Source organism: Corythoichthys intestinalis, chromosome 16 (assembly GCF_030265065.1).
Source record: "Corythoichthys intestinalis isolate RoL2023-P3 chromosome 16, ASM3026506v1, whole genome shotgun sequence".
Lineage (NCBI taxonomy): Eukaryota > Metazoa > Chordata > Actinopteri > Syngnathiformes > Syngnathidae > Corythoichthys > Corythoichthys intestinalis.
Genome location: NC_080410.1, coordinates 42,552,508 through 42,578,099, shown reverse-complemented (window position 1 = coordinate 42,578,099; position 25,592 = coordinate 42,552,508). Strand labels below are relative to the sequence as shown.

Genomic DNA, 25,592 nt, shown 5'->3' with positions numbered 1-25,592 from the left:
CAGTTGCTAGTTGCTACAAACATACGGCCACATACGGCTATAGTAGATATCACATATATGCAGAACTAGATGCTAAATGACAGACGACTGCGGTGTTAAAACATATAAAAAGAACTACCCTACTTTCTGAACTATAAGGCGCACCTGACTATAAGCCGCCACCCACCAAATTTGACACAAAAAAGGCATTTGTTCATAGATAAGCTGCACTGGACTATAAGCCGCAGCTGTGCTCACTGTATTATGGGATATTTACATCAAAAGATATTAACCGGAAACACATTTTTTTGACAGTGGCATCATAAGACTGTCATAAAACCAATTGAATCATTATGAAGCTTTGAACCAATTGGCTGCAAAGCTTGAACCAATTGGCTGCAAAGCTTCATTAATTCAAGAAGCGTCATTTTGCCATTACTTCCCGCATGGGGGAGACAGTGAACCTCTGCTGCCACCTGCTGTCAACACTGTTGTCATCCAACATGCCTCCTAGCATGCATTGCAGCTTTACAGATGTAAATAACATTCAAAATTCATTTTCTGTGCTAATAATTTCTTCAGTTACTGTTCCAGTTGTTTCATTAATTGCTAGTTAGCTACTTTATTTGACTGTGGCGCTATAAGACTGTCATAAGACCATCATAATTATGACATGACACTGCCATGAGCATTAATGAATGCTTATCAGAGATGTCAAATTATCTCACTTTATCTCACTTCTTGTAAAAGATCCGAGCTGGACATAGAGTTGTTGATATAATTTGCCGGATGACATTTAGTGACATCTGTCATAAGCATTAATTGATGCTCATAATAGTGTCATGTCATAATTATGGCTGTCTTCTGGCAGTCTCATGACGCCACTGTCAAATAAAGTGTTAGCTATTAACCCAAATAAATCAACATATAAGCCGCACTGGACTATAAGCCACAGGATTCAAAATGAGGGAAAAAAGTAGCGGCCTATAGTCCGAAAATTACGGTAGATGTAGGCTTGCCGTTTAGTAGTTGCCGCGTTGTAAACAGCCTGCTATCTTAAAGCAGTAGACTTCTCTAGAAGGCTCTGCTGTAGCGAACCTAATTAACTTTTTATCTGAAATACACCTAAATCAGCAAAATCTTGACTTGAATCTATCTTTAAATAATAAAACAGTTTTAAAACTTTGACATGTTGGAAGTAGACAGAAGGGAAATTATGGAATAACGGGAGCAATTTTATCAACTTTAACGGTTGATTCACATCTTTAAATTAATTGAATGTAGTTTAAAGCTGCTGACACAGAATGGGGACTTGAGTATTTTATTTAATGTTTTTAACTGTTAACTTGATACTTAAATGTTAGTTTGGTTTTGCCTAATAGGATTTTTAAACTATTTTGGAACTAATGTACAAAACATTAAAAGGGGTTGGGTGACATCAATAATCGATTTATAATCGAATCGGAGTCTCTGAATCGTAATCGTAATCGAATCGTCAGGTACCCAAAGATTCCCACCTCTAGTTACTACCCACCTTTGTGAAGCAAAAACCATTGACATCATTTTTATATAAATTTGTGTCTGATGGGGGCCCAACTTCACTGAGGTTTAATGGGATTTGTCAGCTGACTTGCTGCGATTCATGACATAGCCTCCCAAATTATTTCAGAACCTCCCACTTTAAAGGTTCCATGTACAGATTTGTAGACTTGTCACAAGCCAAAACTCTTAATTTCGTTTTCATCGTGACATTGCAGGGTCATTTTTTTGTCTTTTTCGGAGACAGGGTTGTACAAGATTTTCTAATTTAACCATCAAGAAGTAACTACAAACTCCAGATGTAAATGTGCGAGTACTACATAATTGTAGTAGTTTCTTTCCATACATATTTATTTCTCTCTGCGCAAATTCCATGGCGTTAGGTAGATATTTTGTACTTTCTTCTGTGATATACAACACCTATTTAAACCACTGCATGTTTTTTTTTTTGTCACAGTGTGGGTGGTTATAATACATGGCCTCAAGACAAAGCAGTGCAATTAAAACATAAAAATAAATAAAAACAAGACTAGCGATGCTTTTAGCTGCTACTAAAAAGACTCTTTCACAACATGTTTGACACATGCGCATTTCTACAGTGATATTTTGTGAGGGTAACTTATTTGTGCTGTGTTAGCTAAGTCGCAATTTTCTGTTCGGTGGTTACCAAGGTGACGTGCTTTGAATGTATAATGTTGCTGTATATACAATACAGTCTGCAATTTCATCCGAATGTGTGCTTGCCTCGTTTTTGTACTATTTTTTGATTATGCTTGTAATAATTCAAGAAGAAAAGGTTTGTTCTCTTTGGTGGTCACAGAGCTCATAACTCAACATCCTCCCCTTAGTCGGAGACACGGCCTCCTCCTGCTCTTTTCTTCCTAAACTCCCCGTTTCTTAGCGAGCGAGTAGTCAGGAGATTTTTGTGTGGGAGTGGAACGTTCCGGTTTAATATTTGACTCTGACTCAGCAACGTAGATGAGGGGGGGACGCAAACATATGGAGCAGAAAACAAAAGAGGAAAACCCCCAACTGGTTGAGTAAAACATACCTCAGTTTTAATGAAAAGCACTGTAGGAATGTGTCACAATTTGTTATGTCTACACAAAATTGCAATATGCTAAGTCATAGTTTATTTTAAAATTGTCACAGTCTGTAAAGTTTAGGACAACATACCGTTATTGGAATTTTTGGTAAGTGTTCAAAAAGATGGTTGGAGTCTACGAAGGCACGGGTACTGGGTTTGTCTCTGAAAAGAAAGGGAATACACAGATATATTCATGAAGTAATGCTCAGTTGATTAGTAGCACAGTTGTTTTGAAGTTACGTGCAGTTTCAGAAATAGCAAAGGACAACTTACAGTTTTTCATTTGTTTTAAAAGTGCATAATGTAAGATTCTCACTTCAGTTATTCATGAAATGACTATGATATTTCAAAAAGACATTAAAGAAACATGTTTTTTGGGGGGAAATACTTTTCGTACGTTTCTTAATGGTTAAAGGGGAATTTGAGAATTTTTGACATTAGGCTTAATCTTTGAGTTAGCGGAGGTTTAGTTAGTCGGTGGAGTTGATTTCAACAAATTCCGTGCCATTTGTCAGTTATTTGTTAGTTTCAGGGCTCCGGAGTGGTTAAGCTAGCGCAAGTCAATGGTCCCATTTTAGCATGCCAATAAAATACAACTAGGGTTGTTCCGATCATGTTTTTTTGCTCCCGATCCGATCCCGATCATTTTAGTTTGAGTATCTGCCGATCCCGATATTTCCCGATCCGATTGCTTTTTTTTGCTCCCGATTCAATTCCAATCATTTCCGATAATTTTTCCCGATCATATACATTTTGGCAGTGCATTAAGAAAAAAATGAATAAAACTCTCGGACTCGGACTATTATATACATTCAACATACAGTACATAAGTACTGTATTTGTTTATTATGACAATAAATCCTCAAGATGGCATTTACATTATTAACATTCTTTCTGTGAGAGGGATCCACGGATAGAAAGACTTGTGACTTTGTATATTGTGACTAAATATTGCCATCTAGTGTATTTGTTGAGCTTTTAGTAAATGATACTGGAGCCATGCCCAAATGCATGATGGGAAGTGGAACCATGACTGTGCGTAGTGCTACCAATTGATATATCTTCTCTGCGTTGGGAAATAACATAAGGTGTTAAGAAAAAGATCAACTGCTTCCCACATTCCTTCCCATGATATTTCTAATCGTAGGGAGAGGGATTGTAAGGCTTTAGCCTATTAAAAAAAGGCTCCAAAGGCTGCCAAAATTCACTCTACTCATTTTACGCTGCCTTTTATCCCTCTATATAGGCAAAACGGCGCCATTACAGATTGAGCGTGACAATGCGTGAGTGGGTCGTGCAGCGCATGCATTAATTGCGTTAAATATTTTAATGTGATACATTTAAAAAAAAAATAATTTTCACTGCTATCGGGATAAATTTGATAACCCTACCTTAAGCCTAAACTAAAGACTCTGGATGAGTGCAACATATTATGTCTGTAACGTTAAATACAATTAGAAAACGATATAATTAAAATATATATATATATATATATATATATATATTTTAAAAAGGCATGGCCGATATTTTTTTGCCGATTCCGATACTTTGAAAATGACGATATCAGACCCGATCGATCGGGACATCTCTAAAAACAACATATGCAAACATGACAATCACCGATGACTAGAGGCGTGCGAAATTTCCGATTCAGAGATTATTCGCGATTCAGCCGTGGAAGATTCGAGAACGATTCACAAAAATTCAAATTCCGATTATTGAATTATACCAGGTAAACCAGACCTAAAACACAGTCAGCGCAGTCTTTGGGACGCAATGAGGAACGGACCGAGAGTAAATATCATGTTCAACTCATGCCGGTAGATATAAAAAAACAATAATACCGGTACCTGACTGCGGCTGACAGCTGCTTCAAACAACGCCCAGTTGCTAGTTGCTACAAACGTACGGCCACATACAGCTATAGTAGATATCGCATATATGTAGATCTAGATGCAAAATGACAGACGACGGCGCCGGTAGAACATGAAAAAAGAACTAGATGCAAAAAGACAGACTTGCCCTTTAGTAGTTGCCGCGTTGTTAACAGCCGCCATCTTAAAGCAGTACACTTCTCTGGAAGGCTCTGTTGTAGCGAACCTAATTAACTTTTTATCAAAAATACTCCTAAATCGGAGGGGGGGGGGGCATCAATAATCAATTTATAATCGAATCGGAGCCTCTGAATTGTAATCGTAATCGACTCGTTAGGTGCCAAAAGATTCCCACCTCTACCGATGACCCATGCAATCAATAGTGTTGGCTATGTTTTAAGGATAAATTTCCCATTGCATGTTAATAATAGTAGTATGAACAGCAACATTTGTAACCCAGCTGCTCTGCAGGGAAAAGGCTGCAGACTGTAGGCATGTGCCGGTATGACATTCTGACAGTATGATAACCTAAAAGTACGTACGACAGGAGAAAAAAAGTCTTAAATAGCATTATAATGTGAATTAGAATCATATTTTGAGACGATTCGACGATATACAACAATTTAGCAAAGCGCAGATAAGGAGAAATTAGTGTTTTAATCTGCCGGTTAGCCATTATAGGGCTCTAGCGTCCCCAACAGGCGGATGACGTCAGTGGAGTAAGGATTTCATCTGATTGCAGCCCATTGAGGGGGAATTATTCAGAACGAGGAAAACGTGACAAGAGCCGCAAAGTGTCATTGTTTCAGTCTCTAATATTTTTACAGGGTATTCTTTTTATCCATGAATTTTTCCCCAATAGCTAAATAAATGGCATGGTCATGACAAATAACGGTCTTGTGCTAAATGGAGTATGAAATAATAAAAATGCATTTATTCAGGACGATATGGCAAAATTACACCATTATGGTCAAAACTGTTGACTTCACCTTTTCTGTCGCACCTCCCGAACGATATTTTATGCCACCTAAATCGGGCTTATGTCATTTCCCTTCCCCGGCTTCGGAGAATGTAAACAAACCAAGAGGCGTGATAGCTAGCCGACATGCTTACCCGAACCAAGTGATATTTCAAAGTCTTCGAAGCGGAAAATCACACATAACTAACCCAGATAATTTCACATGATGACTGGGTTGTCGATTGTCTTCGCCGATCGGCAACCCGCCCGGCAGCGAACAAGTTAGAGCTCGTCGTTCCCCTGCTGAGGGCAGAGGGCTCGTTTGTGGGCAAGCAGCTGGACAATGACCGCCGGACAAACCGACCGACGTCGGAGGAGCGTGTAGCTGCCAAATGGTTAACACGAATATGGCAAAATAATGCTTTACTACACGGCGAAGATGTAAAAAGCGAGAGTCATACCAGAGCGGCTGCAGTTGTTGTGCAGCTAACATGACAATGTGTATGAGGAGAGCTTTTTACATGCCCACCCTTGATCAAACGTAAGTAGTCCTTTATTTAAAGACAGTTTGTAGTGTTTACTTTGTCACAAAATGCCAGCCACCTACATACTGTATTAAAATGATCCCAGTATTTGACATAATACAAAACACGATGTTTACTCACTTCCTCGTAAGTCCTATGGTCCCAAAGTAGTAGGGCTTGTTTAAGCCAATATCCACCAGTGAATGGGAACCTTTTGAAACCCCAAAAAGCCTCACACGCCTCTCCCTCGTACAGCAAGATTTTTCTGCAGCCGTTTGACTGGCGTGATGTGAAAAATAAACAAATTAATCCGCAAAATCAGCTGAATCCTTAGTCCTTCTCATCCAACGGTATGGCTGTATAGTGAAGAGGAGTCCTTCTCCCTTACACATCACAGCGCCCTCTTCCTCAATGCAAGACCGAAGCCGGAAGTCTGTCATTTCCTAAGCGCGGGATTTAAAAAATTGAATAAATATATCGATCACTTTTTCACACATCCAAGTAGTCCATTTCATTCAGGAGCATAAAATACCACGTGTATTATGAAATAAACATGCTTGTTCGTGTCACAGGCACTTTATTCTTTAAGTTAGCAGGGGCCTAAAGTGCCTCTGACATAAAAAAGCAAGTTTATTTCATATTTCACGCGGTATTTTATGCTCCTGAATGTAGTGGACCGCTTGCATGTGTGTGGAAGCGATCGTTTTACTTATTCAATTTTTTTAATCCCGCGCAATGAAAATGAATAACTTCCTGTTTTGAGGAGGAATGCAAATGTAACGTCACCCAGGTCAGCATCTCACAATACAGCATTGCTTTATAGCATGCAGATGGACTGCGGATTTAGCGGATTTTGCGGATTAATTCGTTTATTTTTCGCATCACGCGAGCCAAATGTGCTGCAGGGATTTGTTGCTACACCAGAGAGAGGCATGAGTCTTTTTGGGTTTCCAAAAGTTCCTGTTAACTCTCGGAGAATGGCCAAAACAAGTCCTGTGTACGGTGGGACCATTGGACTTACGAGGAAGTGAGTAAACATCGTATTTTGTATAATGTCAAATACTGGGATCATGGCACACGTTTTAATATGGAGGTGGCTTGCATTTTGTGGCTGACAATGCTCCTTGACCACCGAGAATGCCACTCCGCCAACGACCGGCGGCTTGTCGCACCCCACCCCCCTTGGTCCTTCCGGGAGAGCGCTATACTCGGCTAATTGCCCTCTTCGTGTTCCCAGTGTTTTCCACCTCATCAGAAATTGCAAATTTGTGTTAAAATGGCCGCGAATACAGCGATTACAAAGTAAACACTACAAAGGTTCTTAAAATAAAGGACTATTTACTTACGTTTGATCATGGACGGACATGTAGAAAAGTTCTCCTCAGACACATCCTGCCATGTTAGCTGCAAAACAACTGCACGCCTCTCTCTCACTGTTTACGCCTTCGACGTTTAGTTAAGCATTAATTTACGCCATATTCGTGTTGACCATGTGGCAGCTACCCGCTCCTCCGACGTCGGCCGGTTTGTCCGGCGGTCATTCTCCAGCTGCTTCCCCAGTAAACGAGCTGTCCTGCCCGCAGCAGGGGATCGATGAGCTATGACTTGCTCGCCGCCAGGCGGGTTGCCGATCGGCAAAGACAACCCTGCCGCCGTGTGATATGATCCAGGGTAGTTTTGTGTAATTTTTCGATTCGAAGACTTCACAACACATCACTTGGTTCGGGTTAGCATGTCAGCAAGCTTTCACGCCTCCTGGGTTGTTTACGCTCCCCAAAGCCAGGGCAGGGAAATGACAAAAGCCAGACTAAGTCCGGTGGCATAAAATATCGTTCGGGAAAGCGCAAGAAGTAGACAGTTTTGGAGTAATTTTGCCATGTCGTACTGAATAAATGAATTCTTAATATTTCATATTCCATTTAGCTCAACACTGTTATTTTTCATGAATATACCATTTATTTAGCAAATTGAAGAAAATACTGTGGTAAAAAGAATATCCTGTAAAAATATTGGAGCAGAGAGACTGAAACAATGACCTTTTGCGGCTCTCTTCGTCGCATTTTCCTCGTTCTAAATAATCCCACCTCAATGGCCTGAATTCTAAATCAGATGAAACCATGACCCTGCCGACGTCATCCTCCTGTTGGGGACGCTAAAGCGCTATAATGACAGGCAGAGGCTAAACGGCAGATTAAATGAAATTTCTTGTCATCTGCACTTTGCCAAATTGTTGAATATAGTCGTAACGTCTCAAAATATGATTCTAATTCACATAAAAATGCTATTTAAGACTTTTTTTTAATCCTGTCATAGGCACTTTAATTAGTTGGCGGAGTTGATTTCAACAAATTCCTTTCAGTTTGTCAGTTATTTGTTAGTTTCAGGGCTTCGGAGTGGCTAAGCTAGCGCAAGTCAATGGTCCCATTTTAGCATGCCATTAAAAGACAACATATGCACGCATGAGAATCACCAATGACCCATGTAATCAATAGTGTTGGCTATGTTTTCCAGATAAAGTAATTAAAACTAACCAATTCATGTCAATAATTGTAGTATGAACAGCAACATTTGTAATCCAGCAGCTCTGCAAGGAACAGGCTGCAGAGCAGAGTGATATTTTTTTCCATAGATGTGTTTATGTCATAGCCAGCAGGAAGTAACCACAGTTTATATTGTTCCTCGTTTTTCATAATTGGTGGGAACTTTCATTTGCCCATTTCTTGTCTGTTTCCACAGCCTGTAAATGCACATTTCACCATGTTGCCGTTCTTTAGTTAAGACTCAGTAGACCGATGCTGCATTCGAGGAAGGTGGGAAGTTGGAGTTTTCAAACCTCCGACCAGGAAAAATTTAACTAGAACGCCACTCGAACTGAGAGACCCTAGTCGCGAAGTCCGGGGAAAAAAACCTACCCAGACTTCACGGGTTGATTCAATCTGACGTCACTCGACAAAATAGCGCTGCCTGTCGGAAAGCAGACAGTCAATAGTAAAACTAAAGAAGGCGGTTTACAGTGTGTGCTATTTACCTTAGCTGTCGTTTTTCCTTCACTATTTGATATCTTACGAGAAGGCAGGTTTGCTGGAGGTCAAACTGTCTTTTGATGGCCAAAATAAAAAACATCTTGTCGCGATCAGCCATCTTGCTGTTTACATTCGCTTGGAACGCTTTGAGGTACCATCCGAGTGGGATGAGTCCGACTTCCCACCTTCCTTGAATGCAGCATGAGCATGAGTGGCCGAAGCACACCTCTATATTGTGGTGGCATTTACTGGTGCACGATAATTATCGGTCCGATAATAGGAATTATGACGTCATCCCGATAAATCCAATAACATATATAACAGGACCGATAATATGTACTGTTCTGGCTTTACAGTTTCTAGTATAGGAATTCAGTTGACCATTTGCGGGCCATTGCTCCCACCTGCTGGTCAGAATAATTCTCTGCATCTATTTTTTTGTTACAGTACTTTGGTTCAATCACTTACATATTGCGGTGTCTATCGGGAGCATTGACAGTCGTGAATGCTTTCTGTTACGTTTCCATCTCGGAAATATATGTAAGTATTTTATGTTTACAATAACATATGGATGTGCAATATATGTTTACTTCTGTGGTGAAGGGTCATATGTACAGAACTTCATAAATTGTGTTATAAAAGCCAGCCAGTGCTTTAGTAACTCAAGCTAGTGTGCTATGCTATACCACAGGTGTCAAACCGATTCCAGAAAGGGCCGGGTGGGTGCTGGATTTTGTTCCAACCGATACCGTGTAGAGAGTTTAACCAATGAACTTCCTACTGAAACAAGCAGCACCTGACAAAGTTTAACTGATTACACATGTAAAAGATCTGATTGGTGAAAAGGTGTCCTCTTCATTGGTTGGAAAGCAAACCTGCACCCACTTGGCCCTTTCTGGAATCGGTTTGACACCTGTGCTATAGACCCTACCCACGTGACGTCACAACTCCGCTCTCCTGGTACCGCCCAATTGTCCGTTAAAACATAGTGTTAACCTGTTACAGCTACGTACATTCCTCCTATTTACGGCGTGTTTTTCTGCTCGTTAACATTAATAATCAAAATGTTGAAGGCGTGTGTGGCTGTTGGTTGCACTAACAGAGAAGATGGAAGGAGAGACTTGAAGTTTTACCGTATTCCGAGGGATCCAAAGAGGAGAGCGAAATGGACGGCTGCAATTCGACGTGAAAACTGGGCACCAAAAAATCACCACAGACTATGTAGTAGTCATTTTATATCCGGTAAGATGCATTTAAGATATACTTAGAGGGTTTTGGGCTGACAAATAACCACAATTAAGATTATTGCTAGGCTAATCGCCGACAACATACACGTATGTATGTAGTGAGAGTGCTATCGCTAAACCATATAAAGATTAAAAGCCTTAACTCCATTGACAAATGACATGAAATACATTAGACTTGACAGTGGATGTTAGCAATAACAAAAGATTTTGAATTGAAAATTTCGTAACTCACCTTTCCAAGCACAAGATAGATTCCTGCTGAATTTTCGTGGACGATGATCTGTTTCACCCAACCAGCAACAAAGTATTTATAAGCCTCCAAGCTCTTGAAGTTTTTCAAATTTTCGTGAGAATAGGCTGATTTTGTGTGGACAAGATAATATCAGCGTAGCAGATGTCAGGCAGACAGGGCGAAGACAGTGGGTCGAAAAACATCGATTTGGGCATCAAATATGGATCTGGCGACTGTATAGAACGAAGCTTTTCCACATAACGCCTTTTATGCAAAACATCCAGTGAGTTTACGGCATCAAAAAGCACCGGGTCTTCCATGTAATGCATTTTAAATTCCTCGATCAATTGAAACCAATGCTAATACAGAGACAAAATGACGGACAAGTGGGCGGAACCATACAGCGAGCACGTGGTTTTGTGACGTCGGTGGGTAGGGTCTATACATACAACAGTTGTGTATATAAGTTTATTCTGCAGTTTGTTGTGTATTGAGTATTGAATATGTGTATTTTTCGGTTGTACTTTCACAATATTAAGATGAGTGTCTTCCCATAAAAGCAAGGAAAGACCAAGCCTTGTGGTTTATGGAAGTGCATTCATCCTTAGCTGGCTGTCGGGCAGTGCAGAAGTGAACCGCACTGTTTTGTTCATGTCATTATGAAAAATCTGATGAGATCAAAGGCAAATCTATGTTGAATCCACCACTAGTTTTTTTTTTTTTTAAACCTCCAGGTGTTCAAAACCATTTATACAGTTATACATTTAAAAAATTATATATTTATTATCGGTTATCGATATTGGTATCGGCTTTGAGCAGCAGGAAGTTATCGATATCGGTTTCAAAAAATGGATATCGTGCACCCCTAGTTGCATTACGCATCTAAAAATATAGTCTGGCGAATAAAATGAATTACAGTAGTTTGGTGTGACATTGTTTTGGCTGCATGGATATTTGGAACAATGATCTGCATTTTCAATTTATTTGACAATCTTAGATATTTTAATATTGTTTTTTTTATTGGCATGTTAAGATTGAACCATTGACTCGCACTAGCTTAGCCACTCCGGAGCCCTGAAACTAACAAATAACTCACAAACTGCACGGAATTTGTTGAAATCGACTCCCACGACGTATTAAACCCCCGCAGATGTGTACACAAATGTAATGTAATGTAATGCTTTTTTAAAGTAATTTTACCAAGGCAGTACAGAAAGGCCCAAGCAATATATGGCGGAAAACACTCAGGTGACTTGAAGTTCCGGTCTGAGACCCCCAATTTGGTCAACTTTCAAAATTGTCCGATTTGCATGTGTGATACATCATTGGAAAGCTTAAAATCTCAATTTTCTGAAGGGCAGGGAAAAAATTAAAAATTAAAAATTAAACAGCGAAACCCTATCTGGAGGTGAGAGCATGCAAGAGCAGAATTAAAGACGCCATGACTTTAACGAGATATTATTGCATACTTACCTTGTTTCGATCAAAAAACTCCATGTTGCATGTATCATTGAGTGTCAAGACACAGCTGTGAATGGCCACAGCTGGATTTTTAGGGGATTTTATGGGTGAAACACGGTAATATAACAAGGGTCGCGATGCAGAAATTGCAGACATCAAGGAGTGGTCGAGATATTCTTTTTCATGTTTTTTTTTCAAATTTTCTTCGTTTGGATCGATTATTTATCATCTAACATATCGGAGAAAATGCGACAGTAACAAAAAAAAAATTTACAATTAAGCGATAGTTATGAAGTAGATATCCGTGACTTTTTTACAGACACCATTTTTTTCATTGTGATGTAATTTTTTTGAAAGTTTAAAATATGCGAGTGAATATTTTTTTAAAGTCCTTTTTTAAAATGAAATATTAGACAGCAATTAATGATTCTAAGCTAATAATGGAAGAAATTTTGAATAATAAATATAATTAATTACCTTCGTTTTATGGCTGGGTTGAAACAAAAGCGGTTGCGCGACATCTGTAAACGGGGGTTTCCAGGGTAAAACGGACAAATTAAAAATAGTTCGAGGGCTTCACGCGCCATGACTCTGCTATGGCAGCATATAGACATATTGTTCTATTAAACACAACAGTTGTTTTGGCTTAAAATACAGCAGTTTATCTTAAAGAGGAGTGCAAGAGCAGAAACTGCTTTTTCAGTCTTGTCTGTGTTTTCCGCCATATACAAACTGATAAACTTAGCTTCATGAAATCTTTTTTATTTTATATGTTTCCTATTACTATTATAAGGATCCTCACTGACAACAGTACTTAACTGATGTCAGTAAATGTCAAATTTAATTTAATTTAAAAAAAAAAAATCATCGGTGTCGACTGGGTAGCAAGCCTACCTGTCTTTTAGGGTAGCAGTTGCCACCCTGGTGGATTTACCACTGTCTAGGGTAGAAAGGAAGATTTCCAACTCGTGATTCTTTTCTACTTTGCTTGATGCTTTCCACAAAGGCTAAGGAAATGTGCCATAAAGGCGTAAATTGGATTGACAATTTAAGTACATTTCATATATATATATATATATATATATATATATATATTTTAATTTAAGGTGATTGTGTTAATGTACTTTCCAAAGATGATGTTCTTTTTTTGAAAATGCAACTGAGAATATAAGTGAATCAACAGCACCACTGCTTGTTACAACCAAGTAGTGCACTGGCAGTGATTTCCAATCAGGGTGCTTAGGCATCAATTTTTCTATGTTCATCTACCGATGCCAACTTTAAATTGTTATTTTATGTAAATGTGGATGAAATCATCTTTATTTCTGTTGGTTTCGTTGTAGTTTAGTGTATATTCTCCTCGTGTATTCTTCTACTTGGGGAACTTACCTACTCCACTGAGATCTACCGTCTCTGCACAGCCTAGAAAGCGGGCCACGTGGGCAGAACAGGAGGCCGGAGTACCCTGGTTTTCCCTGAGGCACTTCTCGAACTCCACAAACTGCTTGGAGCAATCATGTCTGATCTTCTGGATCACCGGGCTGGAACCACAAATGCGGGAGTTAATGAAGCCCAAACAAACGTGTCATTTGGCGGTGACGTAGATTGAATGAACAAGCCTTACTGTGAGGATGTGCAATGTGCAACCTTCATCTTCAGTTCATGACACTTCTCCTGCCATATGGATGGGTTGGAGGCGACACAGGAGCCATAGGCTTCCATCTCCTTATGGCAGTACTTAGCTGTGATATCCATTGCAGCCTGCCTGAAATTAAACATATAAAGGTGCTGTCACGTAATAGGAAAAATTACCTGGGTGATTATAAATGGTTTAGAATTAGAACATAATAATAATGTATAATACAACGCGACGTTCGACAATAATAGTTTTCTAGCTATAAACAGTCACTTATACCACTGCAAGACATTTAGAAATAAATATTTTCAATAAAAACTCTTACATTTTGATATTTTGTGTTGTTTTAAAACGATTAAGTTTATCATTCAAGGTTACGACAATTCCCCATGTGGTGCCATTTGTATCGTTTGCGGGCACGCCTTCCTGAAAACCTGATTGGATAGAATTCGGGCAGTAATCCGTGTGATTGGATGAAATCACAGCAAGGGAACACCATCTCAAATCCTATTGGTTGATATTCGTGTAATTCGTGAAACTACTTCCCAGGTTTGGCGATGACGAGAGAGGAATTAAAGACACAGTGCCCCAAATGTAAAGTTGTTTAGAAACGAAACGATTTTTTTTTTGGTCATGATAATTATTATTATTTGTGCCAAGATAGCACTATGAAAATTCGCCTTCACAACAAGGCTAGAAATGTTTACTTTCTATAATTCTAGTCACTCTATCAAGGAAGACGTTTACGCATCTTACGTGCTGACGTATGCGGAAGCGACGGTTGGTAAAGAGGGACTCGGGTCTTGTTGGTTGAGCCGAACAACGTTCTGCCTGCAGAATTGGGTTTTACCGGTATAAACACGACGGGGCGGCGGTGGATAATAGCGGGGCCCAGTGGGTGAGCATAGTACAATGAACGACGCTAAAAAAGGGGACGGAATGACAGCGGACGGCCACAATCAGCGTGACAATGGTACCGGCGACGAGCTGGTGAGCTCAGTGACGCTGTATAGGAGAAGGCCGCGGCTCTTTCACGGCACCGTCCTCCCGTTCCTGGCTGTTCTCTACCCGGGCTGGCTGTACGTGTGGCTGGGGATGTACGGTGCCTCGGAGTATCCGGAGGCAGGCCTCCTTGCTCTCGCTGCCATCGGAATCGCGCACGTCCTCACGGCGCTGTCCGGGTATTGGTCCGTGCACGCTCACTGTTGGCTCACTTGTTCTAAGGTAAACATGAAAATATCATGGACTGACATAATTAGCGAATCGCTGTCAACCTTCCGAGTTTAAATGGATTAGACGACTATCGCCGTCAATGGCAGGCGATCGCAGGGCTGATTGTTATCATTCATTGTCAGTTAAAAAAACGATATCGGAAAGTAATGGCATGGAAATTACGTTTAGGTGAGGTTGCACTTGAGCCTTTACTGGTTTTTGTCTTGAATATTTGTTCTGCAAACCGGATTTGAAAAAATTAGGACACTATCCAAATATGAAGTGGAAGTAGGCCTGCACAATATATCGTTTAAACATCGCCATCGCAGTGGGCGCATGCGCAATAGTCACATCGCAGAATGTGCAATTGTTTTTCCATACATGCTAACTTTTGTTACACTTCATAAAAGCAGCAAATGTGTAGATTCTGGACCCCTTTTATATACAGCAAGCCTGGATTAAATGGCATTATATAAATTAGGGATGTCCCCGATCCGATCACATGATCGGAAATAAGGCCGTTTACGCCATTTTTCAGAGGATCGGAATCAGGTGAAAATGGATCGAGTATGTAATTTAAAAAAATATACAGTTCGTCCCGGGTTACGACGTACTCGATTTACGAGATTTCAACCATACGACTCTGGAGTCTCGTCCACCATTTTGTCTCTAGTAGAGCAGGGCGATAAACCTAAAATTTACCATTACCGAAATTCTTTACGATGACCGGCGTAATTTTGTCCATGTCGGTAAATTCGGTAATTTAATAAAACAAGAAAATATAAGTCTTTTCATCCCGCTTTGACTCTGTGTTGTTCGGCTATGTTCATTCCCCTTTAAGAAAGCAGATAGTGTGCTTACGTATGGAGTCAAGTGGTTTTCAGGAAGCCAAACAAACAGAAGCCCGGTAGGCTAACGCTAGCGGCTAACGCTACAAGTAAACGGGATGGAGTCGGGCTAAAGTTAGCTTCGCCAAATTTTCACCTGACATTAAGTAAACTCTTGGCGGGTTCCAGAAGGGCTTTCACCCGCTGTCCTCCCTGGTTCTCAAGATTTCAGGAGAGGATGCTTTCAGTGCTTTCTTCTGGTAGCCAAGCCACAGGCTAACGCTAGCGGCTAATGGTACAAATGAACATGATTGAGTCGGATAGCGGCTCTAACCTTGTCAAAACGGCTGAAATTAATGAGTGGACTGGGCACGGACTTCATGTAGCAATCGTTATGTCGCGCTATTTGGTATCTCTATGTGATTTCTCTGAAAGCTTTCATGATGGTAAAGCACTCAGCATAAAGTATAATCTAACAGTGAAGCCTATATATAATAAGACAGTTTAATGGCCACAGCTATTTTTCTGTATGTGTTTGCTTTATTCTGCCATCATAAAATCTTAAATGTTTCATTGGCATCAGAGCAATACAGCTTCAATCTGGTTGTGTCTGACGTACCTTGATGTAAACACTTGGGTTGAATAATTATGTCACAGCAGCCATTACCAATAAGTTGTCTGAAGTGTACTGTTAAAGCTGCAAGTCAATTGTGTTAGAATGACATGTTTGCACAGTCGTCATATTGATTTTTATAATGTTGTACATTTTTCAAGTCATACAAGCTCTTATAAATGTTCACACTAGAATTCTTATTGTTTACAAGATTTTTTTAATACTTAATGTTTAGACTGCATGTGCAATTGTTAAATTGAAAGCTGGTAAATAAATTTAACGAGAAACGGTTAATTTGTATTCCATGCATCGATTCAAATTTTCAAATTATATAACAGTCCGCTTGGGCGAATTTATCGTCATTTATCGTTATCGAGGTAAATCTGCTCAATTTATCGAGATACGTACTCAAGGCCATATTGCCCAGCCCTAGTCTCTAGTCTTTTTTTTTTTTTTTTTTTTTTTTTTTTTTTAAGTCCCATAAACAGTACCTTATTGTACCTCACAGTATCTTATTTTTTAATTTTCTTTATTAATATGACATGTTCTTTTCTCATTAAACAAGGCAACTCTGCTTTTTGAAACTTTTTACTTCCTCAATTTTTGACAATTCTTAAAACTGTAACACATGCAGTGGGGCAAATAAATATTTAGTCAAGCACTAATTGTGCAAGTTCTCCCACTTGAAAATATTAGAGAGGCCTGTAATTGTCAAACTGTCAAACAAATGGTTAAACTCTGTTGATGCCTTTTGCCAAAAAGCTCTACTTTGCGTCATCTGACCAGAGAACATTCTTCCAAAACGTTTTTGGCTTTCTCAAGTAAGTTTTAGCAAACTCCAGCCTGGCTTTTTTATGTCTCTGGGTCAGAAGTGGGGTCATCCTGGGTATCTTACCATAGAGTCTGTTTCCATTCAGATGCCGACGGATAGTACGGGTTGACACTGTTGTCCCCTCGAACTGCAGGACAGCTTGAACTTTTTTGGATGTTAGTCGAGGTTCTTTATCCACCATCCGCACAATCTTTCGTTGAAATCTCTCAATTTTTCTTTTCCGTCCACAACAAGGCAGGTTAGTCACAGTGCCATGGGCTTTACCCTAGGGCTGTCAAATGATTAAAAATTTTAATCGAGTTAATCACAGCTTAAAAATTAATTAATCATAATTAATCGCAATTCAAACCATCTATAAAATATGCCATATTTTTCTGTAAATTATTGTTGGAATGGAAAGATAAGACACAAGATGGATATATACATTCAACATACTGTACATAAGTACTATATTTGTTTATTATAACAACAAATCAACAAGATGGCATTAACACTATTAACATTCTGTTAAAGCGATCCATGGATAGAAGGACTTGTAGTTCTTAAAAGATAAATGTTAGTACAAGGTATAGAAATTTTATATTAAAACCCCTCTTAATGTTTTCATTTTAATAAAGTTTGTAAAATTGTCAATCAAAAAATAAACTAGTTCGCCATCGTTGATGTCAATAATAATAATTATGGTGCTGAAACCCATAAAATCGGTCGCACCCAAGCGCCAGCAGAGGGCAGCAAAACACATAAAAACACAAGTAACAAGTGGAAATGACACTTTGCTGTCATTTTAATCTGTTTGAGCGGGGCATGTGCGTTAAATGCGTCAAATATTTTAACGTGATTAATTTAAAAAATTAACGCCCGTTAACAGGATAATTTTGACAGCCCTACTTTATACTTATTGATGACACTGCGCACGGTAGACAAAGGAACATTAAGGTCTTTGGAGATGGAGTTGTAGCCTTGTGTTTGCCCATGCCTCCTCACAATTTTACTTTTCAAGTCCTCAGACAGTTCTTTAGTCTTTCTTTTCTCCATGCTCAATTTGGTACACACAAGATCACAGGACAGAGGTTGAGTCAACTTTAATCCATTTTAACTGGCTGCACGTGTGATTTAGTTATTGCCACCACCTGTTATTTTCCACAGGAAAGTAACAGGTGCTGTTAATTACACAAATTAGAGAAGCATCACATGATTTTTCAAAGGGTGCCAATACTTTTGTACGGTCCATTTTTGGAGTTTTGTGTAAAATGATAATGATTTATTCTTTTTTTCCTCATTTTCTTTTGTGTTTTTTTTTTTCATTGCAAGCAAAATAAATGAAGACATTACTACCAAAGCATTTGTAATTGCAATCATTTTCTGGGAGAAATTGAGCATTATTTGACAGAATTGCATGGGTGCCAATACTTTTGGCCAGCACTGTTCTCGTCACCATGACTTTATTCAGTTAAACATGATGTCTGTGGCAGTTATGATTACTTTGGATTACATATCTAGTAATTGATAACAAAATGAAAAGAGCATGAAGTTGATTTAAAATGCAGGTGGACAAATGTTGGATTGAAATACACCATGTGTCACACCAGTGAGAATTTGTCACCTGTTCACCAATAGGAAGGGGACCCAAACAAGGCTACTCTGGCGAAGGTTGTACCCACCCCGAATAACGGTTCAGCTGAGCTTGTGACGCTACAAAGGGACCAGGTGAGTTCAGTGAATGAGCTTATCACTAGTAGATGTTCAATCTGTTTGAAGTGGGAGGGATGGCAGCGAATGAACAAATGTCTACGTTTACGGCTCTCGGTGGCAGCCAATACCAGGCAATGAGTTTATTTTAGCGCATTTCACATCATTTGCTGTTGATTTTCCATCACTTTATTTTCCTTTTGGGGCATTTACGGGTCTATTTCTGTTCATCGGTCACTTCCCATTGATTTCACGGTATTTACGAGTCACTTCCAATTGATTCTATTTACTTTGGGTCATTTCCTTTTGATTTTGGGGCATTTCCAGGTCAGTTTCTGCCTATCAGTAACTTCCTGTTGATGTCCATGGCCGACAATGGTAGCCAATACCAGGCAATGATTTCATTTTGGAGCATTTCACGTCATATTCTGTCGATTTGCTGTCACTTCCTTTTCCATTCGGGGCATTTACAGTCACTTCCTGTTGATTTTGTGGCATTTACGGGTCACTTCAGTGTTGATTTGGGGTTACTGAAAAGGAAATGACTCAGTAATGTCCCAAAAGTTAATAGGAAGTGTCTCAAAATCAACAGGAAGTAACCTGTAAATGCCCTAAAATGAACAGGAAGTGGCCTGTAAATGCCCACAAAAGACTGGCTCTGAATGCACTGGTTTCAGACAGTGCCATTGACGGCGCTAGACGTCCAATCACGTCAAAATGAATTGGATGCTTAGCGCCGTCAATGGCAGCTAGTGAGCTAACGTAGACACATGTCTAATAGAAGATTTTGGTAGTAATGTTTTTTTTTTTTTTTTCTTTTAAAGAAACACATTTTAAAAACGATACAGTGGGGAGAACAAGTATTTGATACACTGCCGATTTTTCTGGTTTTCCCACTTGCAAGCCATGTAGAGGTCTGCAATTTGTATCATAAGTTCTCTTCAACTGTGAGGGACGGAATCGAATACAAAAATCCAGAAAATCACATTGTATACTTTTTAAATAATAAATTTGTATTTAACTGCATGAAATAAGTATTTGATACATTACCAACTAGTAAATATTTCGGCTCTTAGTTCTTTTTTAAGAACCCCTCCTGTTCTCCACTCATTACCGGAAGTAACTGCACCTGTATAAAAGACACCTGTTCACATGCTCAGACAAACAAACTCCAACCTCTCCACAATGGCCAAGACCAAAGAGCTGTGTAAGGACATCAGGGATAAAATAATAGACCTGCACAAGGCTGGGATGGGCTACAGGAAAATAAGCAAGCAGCTTGGTGAGAAGGTAACAACTGTTGGAGCGATTATTAGAAAATGGAAGAAGTTGAAGTTGACGGTCAATCTGCCTCGTTCTGGGGCTCCATGCAAAATCTCACCTCGTGGGGCATCACTGATCATGAGGAAGGTGAGGGATCAGCCCAGAACTACACGGCAGGACCTGGTCAATGACCTGAAGAGAGCTGGAACCACAATCTCGAAGAAAACCATCGGAAACACATTACGCCGTCATGGATTAAAATCTTACAGCGCACGCAAGGTCCGCTGCTGAAGCCTGAAGTCTGAAGTTTGCCACCGACCATCTGGATGATCCAGAGGAGCAATGGGAGAAGGTCATGTGGTCGGATGAGACCAGAATTGAACTTTTTGGTCTAAACTCGGCTCGTCGTGTTTGGAGGAAAAAGAAGGATGAGTACAACCCCAAGAACACCATCCCAACCGTGAAACATGGAGGAGGAAACATCATTTTTTGGGGCTGCTTCTCTGCCAAGGGTACAGGGCGACTGCACCGTATTGAGGGCAGGATGGATGGGGCTATGTATCGCCAGCCCTTGGCTGACAACCTCCTTCCTTCAGTGAGAGCCCTGAAGATGGGTCGTGGCTGGGTCTTCCAGCATGACAACGACCCAAAGCACACAGCCAAGGCAACTAAAGAGTGGCTCCGTAAGAAGCATCTTAAGGTCCTGGAGTGGCCTAGCCAGTCACCAGATCTGAACCCGATAGAAAATCTATGGAGGGAGCTGAAAGCCCGTGTTGCCCGGCAGCAGCCCCGAAACCTGAAGTCTCTGGAGAAGATCTGCACGGAGGAGTGGGCCAAAATCCCTTCTGCAGTGTGTGAAAACCTTGTCAAGGACTACAGGAAACGTTTGGTATCTGTAATAGCAAACAAAGGTTTCTGTACCGAGTATTAAGTTCGATTTTTGTGATGTATCAAATACTTATTTCATGCAATTAAATGCAAATTTATTATTTAAAAATCATACAACGTGATTTTCTGTTTTTTATGTATTAGATTCCGTCCCTCACAGTTGAAGAGAATTTATGATACAAATTACAGACCTCTACATGCTTTGCAAGCGGGAAAACCAGCAAAATCTGCAGTGTATCAAATACTTGTTCTCCCCACTGTTTATCAATTCTTGCCGGGAGCATATCCATCACCTTTTTGTCCACAAAGTATCGCGATATGTTACCTTTTTGATATATTGTCACACTTTTAATCATAATACTAAAACAAATGTTCTCTCAACCGCAGGACGAACTCGGAGACACTATTCTGTCATTTGAGTTTCAGAAAATCCGCTACAATTTCGATCACAAAGAAAAGAAATGCTTTTACCCCAACGTGTTCCCCGTCAACCACGCGATGGGATACTTCCAGTCATGGCGCGGCTACCAGGAGGAAGCCGACCTCCGAGCCGCTGAGAAGCGTTACGGCACTAATCATGCGGAGATGGTGGTTCCTGATTTCTTGGAACTTTTTAGAGAAAGGGCTACTGCACCGTTTTTTGTCTTTCAGGTTTGTGGGACTTTTTTAGCGCCATTGACGGACGTCTAGCGACGCCAATAGTCTATAGGATTATTCCTTCATTTACTTTAAAGCACTTTTCAATCCCTCAGGTATTCTGTGTGGGTTTATGGTGTTTGGACGAGTACTGGTACTACAGCGTTTTCACGCTTTTCATGCTGGTGGCTTTCGAAGCTTCCTTGGTCCAACAACAAATGAGGAACATGTCCGAGATCCGCCGCATGGGGAACAAGCCCTACATGATCCAGGTTGATTGACCGTCGAAGCTCTCTTCATAGTGTTAGTGTTTTTAATGCCGTGTACTTCTCGCAGGTTTACAGAAACCGTAAGTGGAGACCCATCTCCAGCGATGAACTCATCCCAGGAGACCTTGTCTCCATTGGTAAGGATCTGCCGTGCTTTAATTTCACTTCGCCTGTCGCGATACGCAATAAGTTCATTTATCGCACGGTAAATAAAAATGAGGAGGTAATTTTCACCGCTGCGTCTTATCGCCACGTGTGTGTACACGTGTGTGTTAAATCTTGATGGTAAATGAGACTCCAGTTCCTTTCACATGTTTTTTTTTTGTCATCAACATGGCGTGGAATTAAAGTTCCGACATACAAAATAAGGAGACACATCTACATTAAACACTGTAAAACGCTACTTTGAGGCTAATGGGGGGAAAAAAGACAACGTTAGCCTGCTATAAAATGTTGGCTTCTCCAAAACGCAAACTTGCGGTTTAAAGGTGACACTTCAAACATAAAAAAGCTCTGATTAACAGCATTTGAAAACGAAAAAATGAAAAAAAAAAAAAAATCTATTGATGACACCACATACATGACGAAAGAGAAGTGCACTTTTTTTCCAGAGTGTAAAGCGTACGGTTAGCAGCTTAGCGAACGTACTTCCGGTGAACATTTCAAAATAAAAGCACGACATTTTCAACATATAATTAGCGATTTTTGGAGTTAATCTCACATACTTCAAATTCTACACTAAGAATAGCTTTAAAATGACACGCTTAATGAAAAATCTGATTGGCAATGAATAATTCGGCTTTAAATTTGCTAACGTGCATTGGAGTAACGTCATTTTGGATCAAAGAACAAAATTGGCATCTATTTCACATTCTGCACTTAATTTTTAATATAGTTTGTGTTTTATTTAAGAATAACAATTTACAGTATCGCATTTGAACGGGTGATTTATTGGGATGTATTGTCACTACATTAGTGGTTGAATTGGTTAAAAAAAAAAAGGACAATATCACATACGGGTAATAATTTACGAGACTATATATGGCCTACTAAAATTTGGTATCACAACAGGCCTACTCTCAACGTAAATAGACAAGTTTTTGTTGGTCTGGTCTCCAGGGCGCTCCCCACAGGACAACCTGGTGCCGTGCGATGTACTTCTACTGCGCGGTCGGTGCATCGTGGATGAGGCTATGCTGACTGGAGAGTCTGTGCCTCAGATGAAGGTGAGAGAGGGGATTTTGTAGAAGTGAAAAAAACAAGTCGTACAAAAATTACAGATTTCCTTTCCAATCCACAACAAATTTCAGCTAAATCCAAAGATTTTCTATTGGATTGAAGTCTGGAGACTGGCTGGGCCACTCCAGAACCTTGATATGCTTTTTGCGCAGCCACTCTTTGGTCATCTTCCGTAACTCACATTGTATGATTTTTAAAATAATTTTTTAAAAATTTACTGGAGTTCATAAGTATTTGTACCTCTGAGAATCAGCAATAGTTATGATACTCAAAAAGTTATCTGTCTACCTTAAAAAGAAGTCCACCTTTACCCCATGAGTAACCCCCCACCACCCGGTTGAGTTCATAAATGTCACCTGTGCACCCCACAGTCAGTCATAATCCAACTGCTACCATGGGAAAGACCAGAGAGCTTTCGAAAGACACCAGAGAAAAAATTGTTGAGCTCCACAAAGCTTGGTGATAATAAATCAACAGTTGCAGCAATAGCATACTGCACGAATGCTATTTTTAGACCGTGACGTCGCCATCGTAACGCGGAGGTGTGACATTATAGACACGCCCTGGCATACAACCCATGTTGTTTCTGCTTGTTTTACCCGGGCATCTTTCAAAAAAGAATATGCCGATCAAACACTGCTGCTATGGAGCTTGCAGAAACGACTCTAGACATTACGACATACGAAGGGTGTTTTCTTCATACGTTTCCCCAAACCGAAAACTCGGAGGACAAAATGTGAAGAATGGATCAACTTGCGCGTGCGTCCAAAAGACCAGTTTTACGCCGGCAAGGTGAAGCCATTCGCATTTCATATGCAGTAAACATTTTGTTGGGCACCATGGTCCTGCAGAGCACGAAGAGGTAAGCCATTTTGATATTTTTACTTCTTTTTCGTTTTGCCGTGCTGCTTCTGTCTGACAATGAATGATCTGAAAAAAATAAAACGGTATCTGACTGCCACTGTTACATTTTCTGTTGTAAAACAACAACTTTAGTAAGGGGGGAGTGTAAATAAATTATAGAATTAAGATTTGTTATTAATGAAAAAATTAAAAGTGTTTGTTGGCTGTCACTGACTAGCATTTGCGATCGCTACACAAAAATAGCAATGTAAATTGCCCCCAAGAACGGTCAGAGATGTAGGACAACCAGAGGAGGTAATATATAAGAAAGGCGGGCATATGGTGGTAAAGGATAACTTTTTGAAACAGGAGAATATCATTGTCAGTGGCGTAAGGCAATGCACACAAGAAGAAGGTGTCGATAAAAAAGCTAACTCTGGATCAGGTCAGCTCTTTTTCAGCCCTCGAAACTCAACCCATCTCTTCAACTGAACATTTGTATGTTCTTCCAAATCTGCCAGTGAATTTGGCACCAGCTACATCATTATCAGACAGAATTGGTAGGTTTGGCTCAGTAAACATCTCGTTCGTACGCTATTTCCATTCATTTAGTATTTGGGACAAACGGAAGGTTGACCCGCCTAGCAACAATTGCTAACGTAATGAATATTAATGAGCAAAAGTGACATGTTGCTTGCGGTACGCCATTGTTAGAAAATGGAAAGAGCTAAACATGACTTAGAATCTACCTCGGACTGGGGCTCCATGTAAAATCTCTCCTTGTGGGGCATCACTCATGATGAGAAAAGTGAGGGCTCTGCGTAGAATTACAGGGCAGGAGCTGGTCAATGACCTGAAGAGCTGGATGCACAGTTTCAAAGGCTACTGTCAGTAGAACACTACGGTGCAATGGTTTAAAATAATGCGTTGCTCAGAAGGTTCCCCTTTTGAAGCCAGTACATGTGAAGGCCCTTCTGAAGTTTGCCAGGGACCATCTGAATGATGCAGAGGGTTTATGGGAGAACGTCATGTGGTCAGATGAGACCAAAATATAACTTTTTGTTGCAAACTTTACTCGTGTGTGGAGGAAAAGAAGGATGAGTACAATCCCAAGAACACCATCCCTACTGTGAAGTACACGGGTGGAAACCCCATGCTTTGGGGCTGCTTTTCGGCAAAAGGGACAGGACGACTGTACTGTATAAAGCAGAGGATGAATGTGAAATGTTTCGTCGGATTTTGAGCCACAACCTTCTCGTCTCAGTCAGAGAGTCGTGGCTGGATCTTCCAACATGACAATGATCCGAAGCACACAGCCAAGCTGACCAAGGGGTAGCTGCGTAAAAAGCAATCAAGGTTCTGGAGTGGCCAAGCCAGTCTCCAGACCCTAATGCAATAGAAAATCCTTGGATGGAGCTGAAACTTGGGGTTTCTCAATGACAGCCCCGAAGCCTGACAGATCTGGAGAAGATTTGTGTGGAGGAATGGGCCAAAATCTCTGTTTACGTATGTGAAAACCTGGTGAACTCCAGAAAGCGCCCGACCTTTGTAATTGCTTCTGCACTAAATTTTAGCACTGATTTTCTCAGGGGTACAAATACTTTTGAACCCGAGTAAATTACAAATTATTGAAAAATCATACAATGTGATTTCCGGATTTTTTTTGGATTATGTCTCTATCCGTGGAGATGCATCAATGATTGAAATTTTAGACCTCTACC

At 40.1% G+C, this 25,592-nt stretch overlaps 2 protein-coding genes across 3 annotated transcripts in view; one reads left to right on the top strand and one right to left on the bottom strand.

Annotated features, from left to right (window-relative positions):
- Positions 1 to 1,447: 1,447 nt before the first annotated feature.
- Positions 1,448 to 13,992, bottom strand: LOC130931657 (coiled-coil-helix-coiled-coil-helix domain-containing protein 5). Of its 2 annotated transcripts, none has more exons than XM_057860598.1 (4): positions 13,886 to 13,969; positions 13,549 to 13,685; positions 13,314 to 13,465; positions 1,448 to 2,767 (listed from the first exon to the last, which is right to left on the bottom strand). In XM_057860598.1, the coding sequence occupies exons 2-4, from the start codon at positions 13,677 to 13,679 to the stop codon at positions 2,739 to 2,741; spliced, it is 312 nt and encodes a 103-aa protein (XP_057716581.1). In that variant the 5' UTR covers positions 13,680 to 13,685; positions 13,886 to 13,969; the 3' UTR covers positions 1,448 to 2,738. The 2 variants fall into 2 exon arrangements, with proteins under 2 accessions (XP_057716581.1, XP_057716580.1); XM_057860597.1 differs by having other exon boundaries at positions 1,966 to 2,767; positions 13,549 to 13,689; positions 13,886 to 13,992.
- A 310-nt stretch (positions 13,993 to 14,302) lies between these two features.
- Positions 14,303 to 25,592, top strand: part of atp13a1 (ATPase 13A1) — a 41,647-nt gene continuing 30,357 nt past the window's right edge. The window contains exons 1-6 of the mRNA XM_057816963.1: positions 14,303 to 14,784; positions 18,662 to 18,751; positions 21,272 to 21,535; positions 21,637 to 21,792; positions 21,857 to 21,926; positions 22,909 to 23,015. Of these exons, the coding sequence (XP_057672946.1) occupies positions 14,473 to 14,784; positions 18,662 to 18,751; positions 21,272 to 21,535; positions 21,637 to 21,792; positions 21,857 to 21,926; positions 22,909 to 23,015 (999 nt within the window). The 5' untranslated portion in view covers positions 14,303 to 14,472. The remainder of the gene's footprint in view (positions 14,785 to 18,661; positions 18,752 to 21,271; positions 21,536 to 21,636; positions 21,793 to 21,856; positions 21,927 to 22,908; positions 23,016 to 25,592) is intronic.

Coding starts and splice junctions, on each gene's coding strand:
- LOC130931657 (XM_057860597.1), bottom strand. Junction 13,466..13,548: donor GCACATTGCACATCCTCACA/GTAAGGCTTGTT, acceptor TTGTGGTTCCAG/CCCGGTGATCCAGAAGATCA. Junction 2,768..13,313: donor GGTAGATCTCAGTGGAGTAG/GTAAGTTCCCCA, acceptor CTTTCTTTTCAG/AGACAAACCCAGTACCCGTG.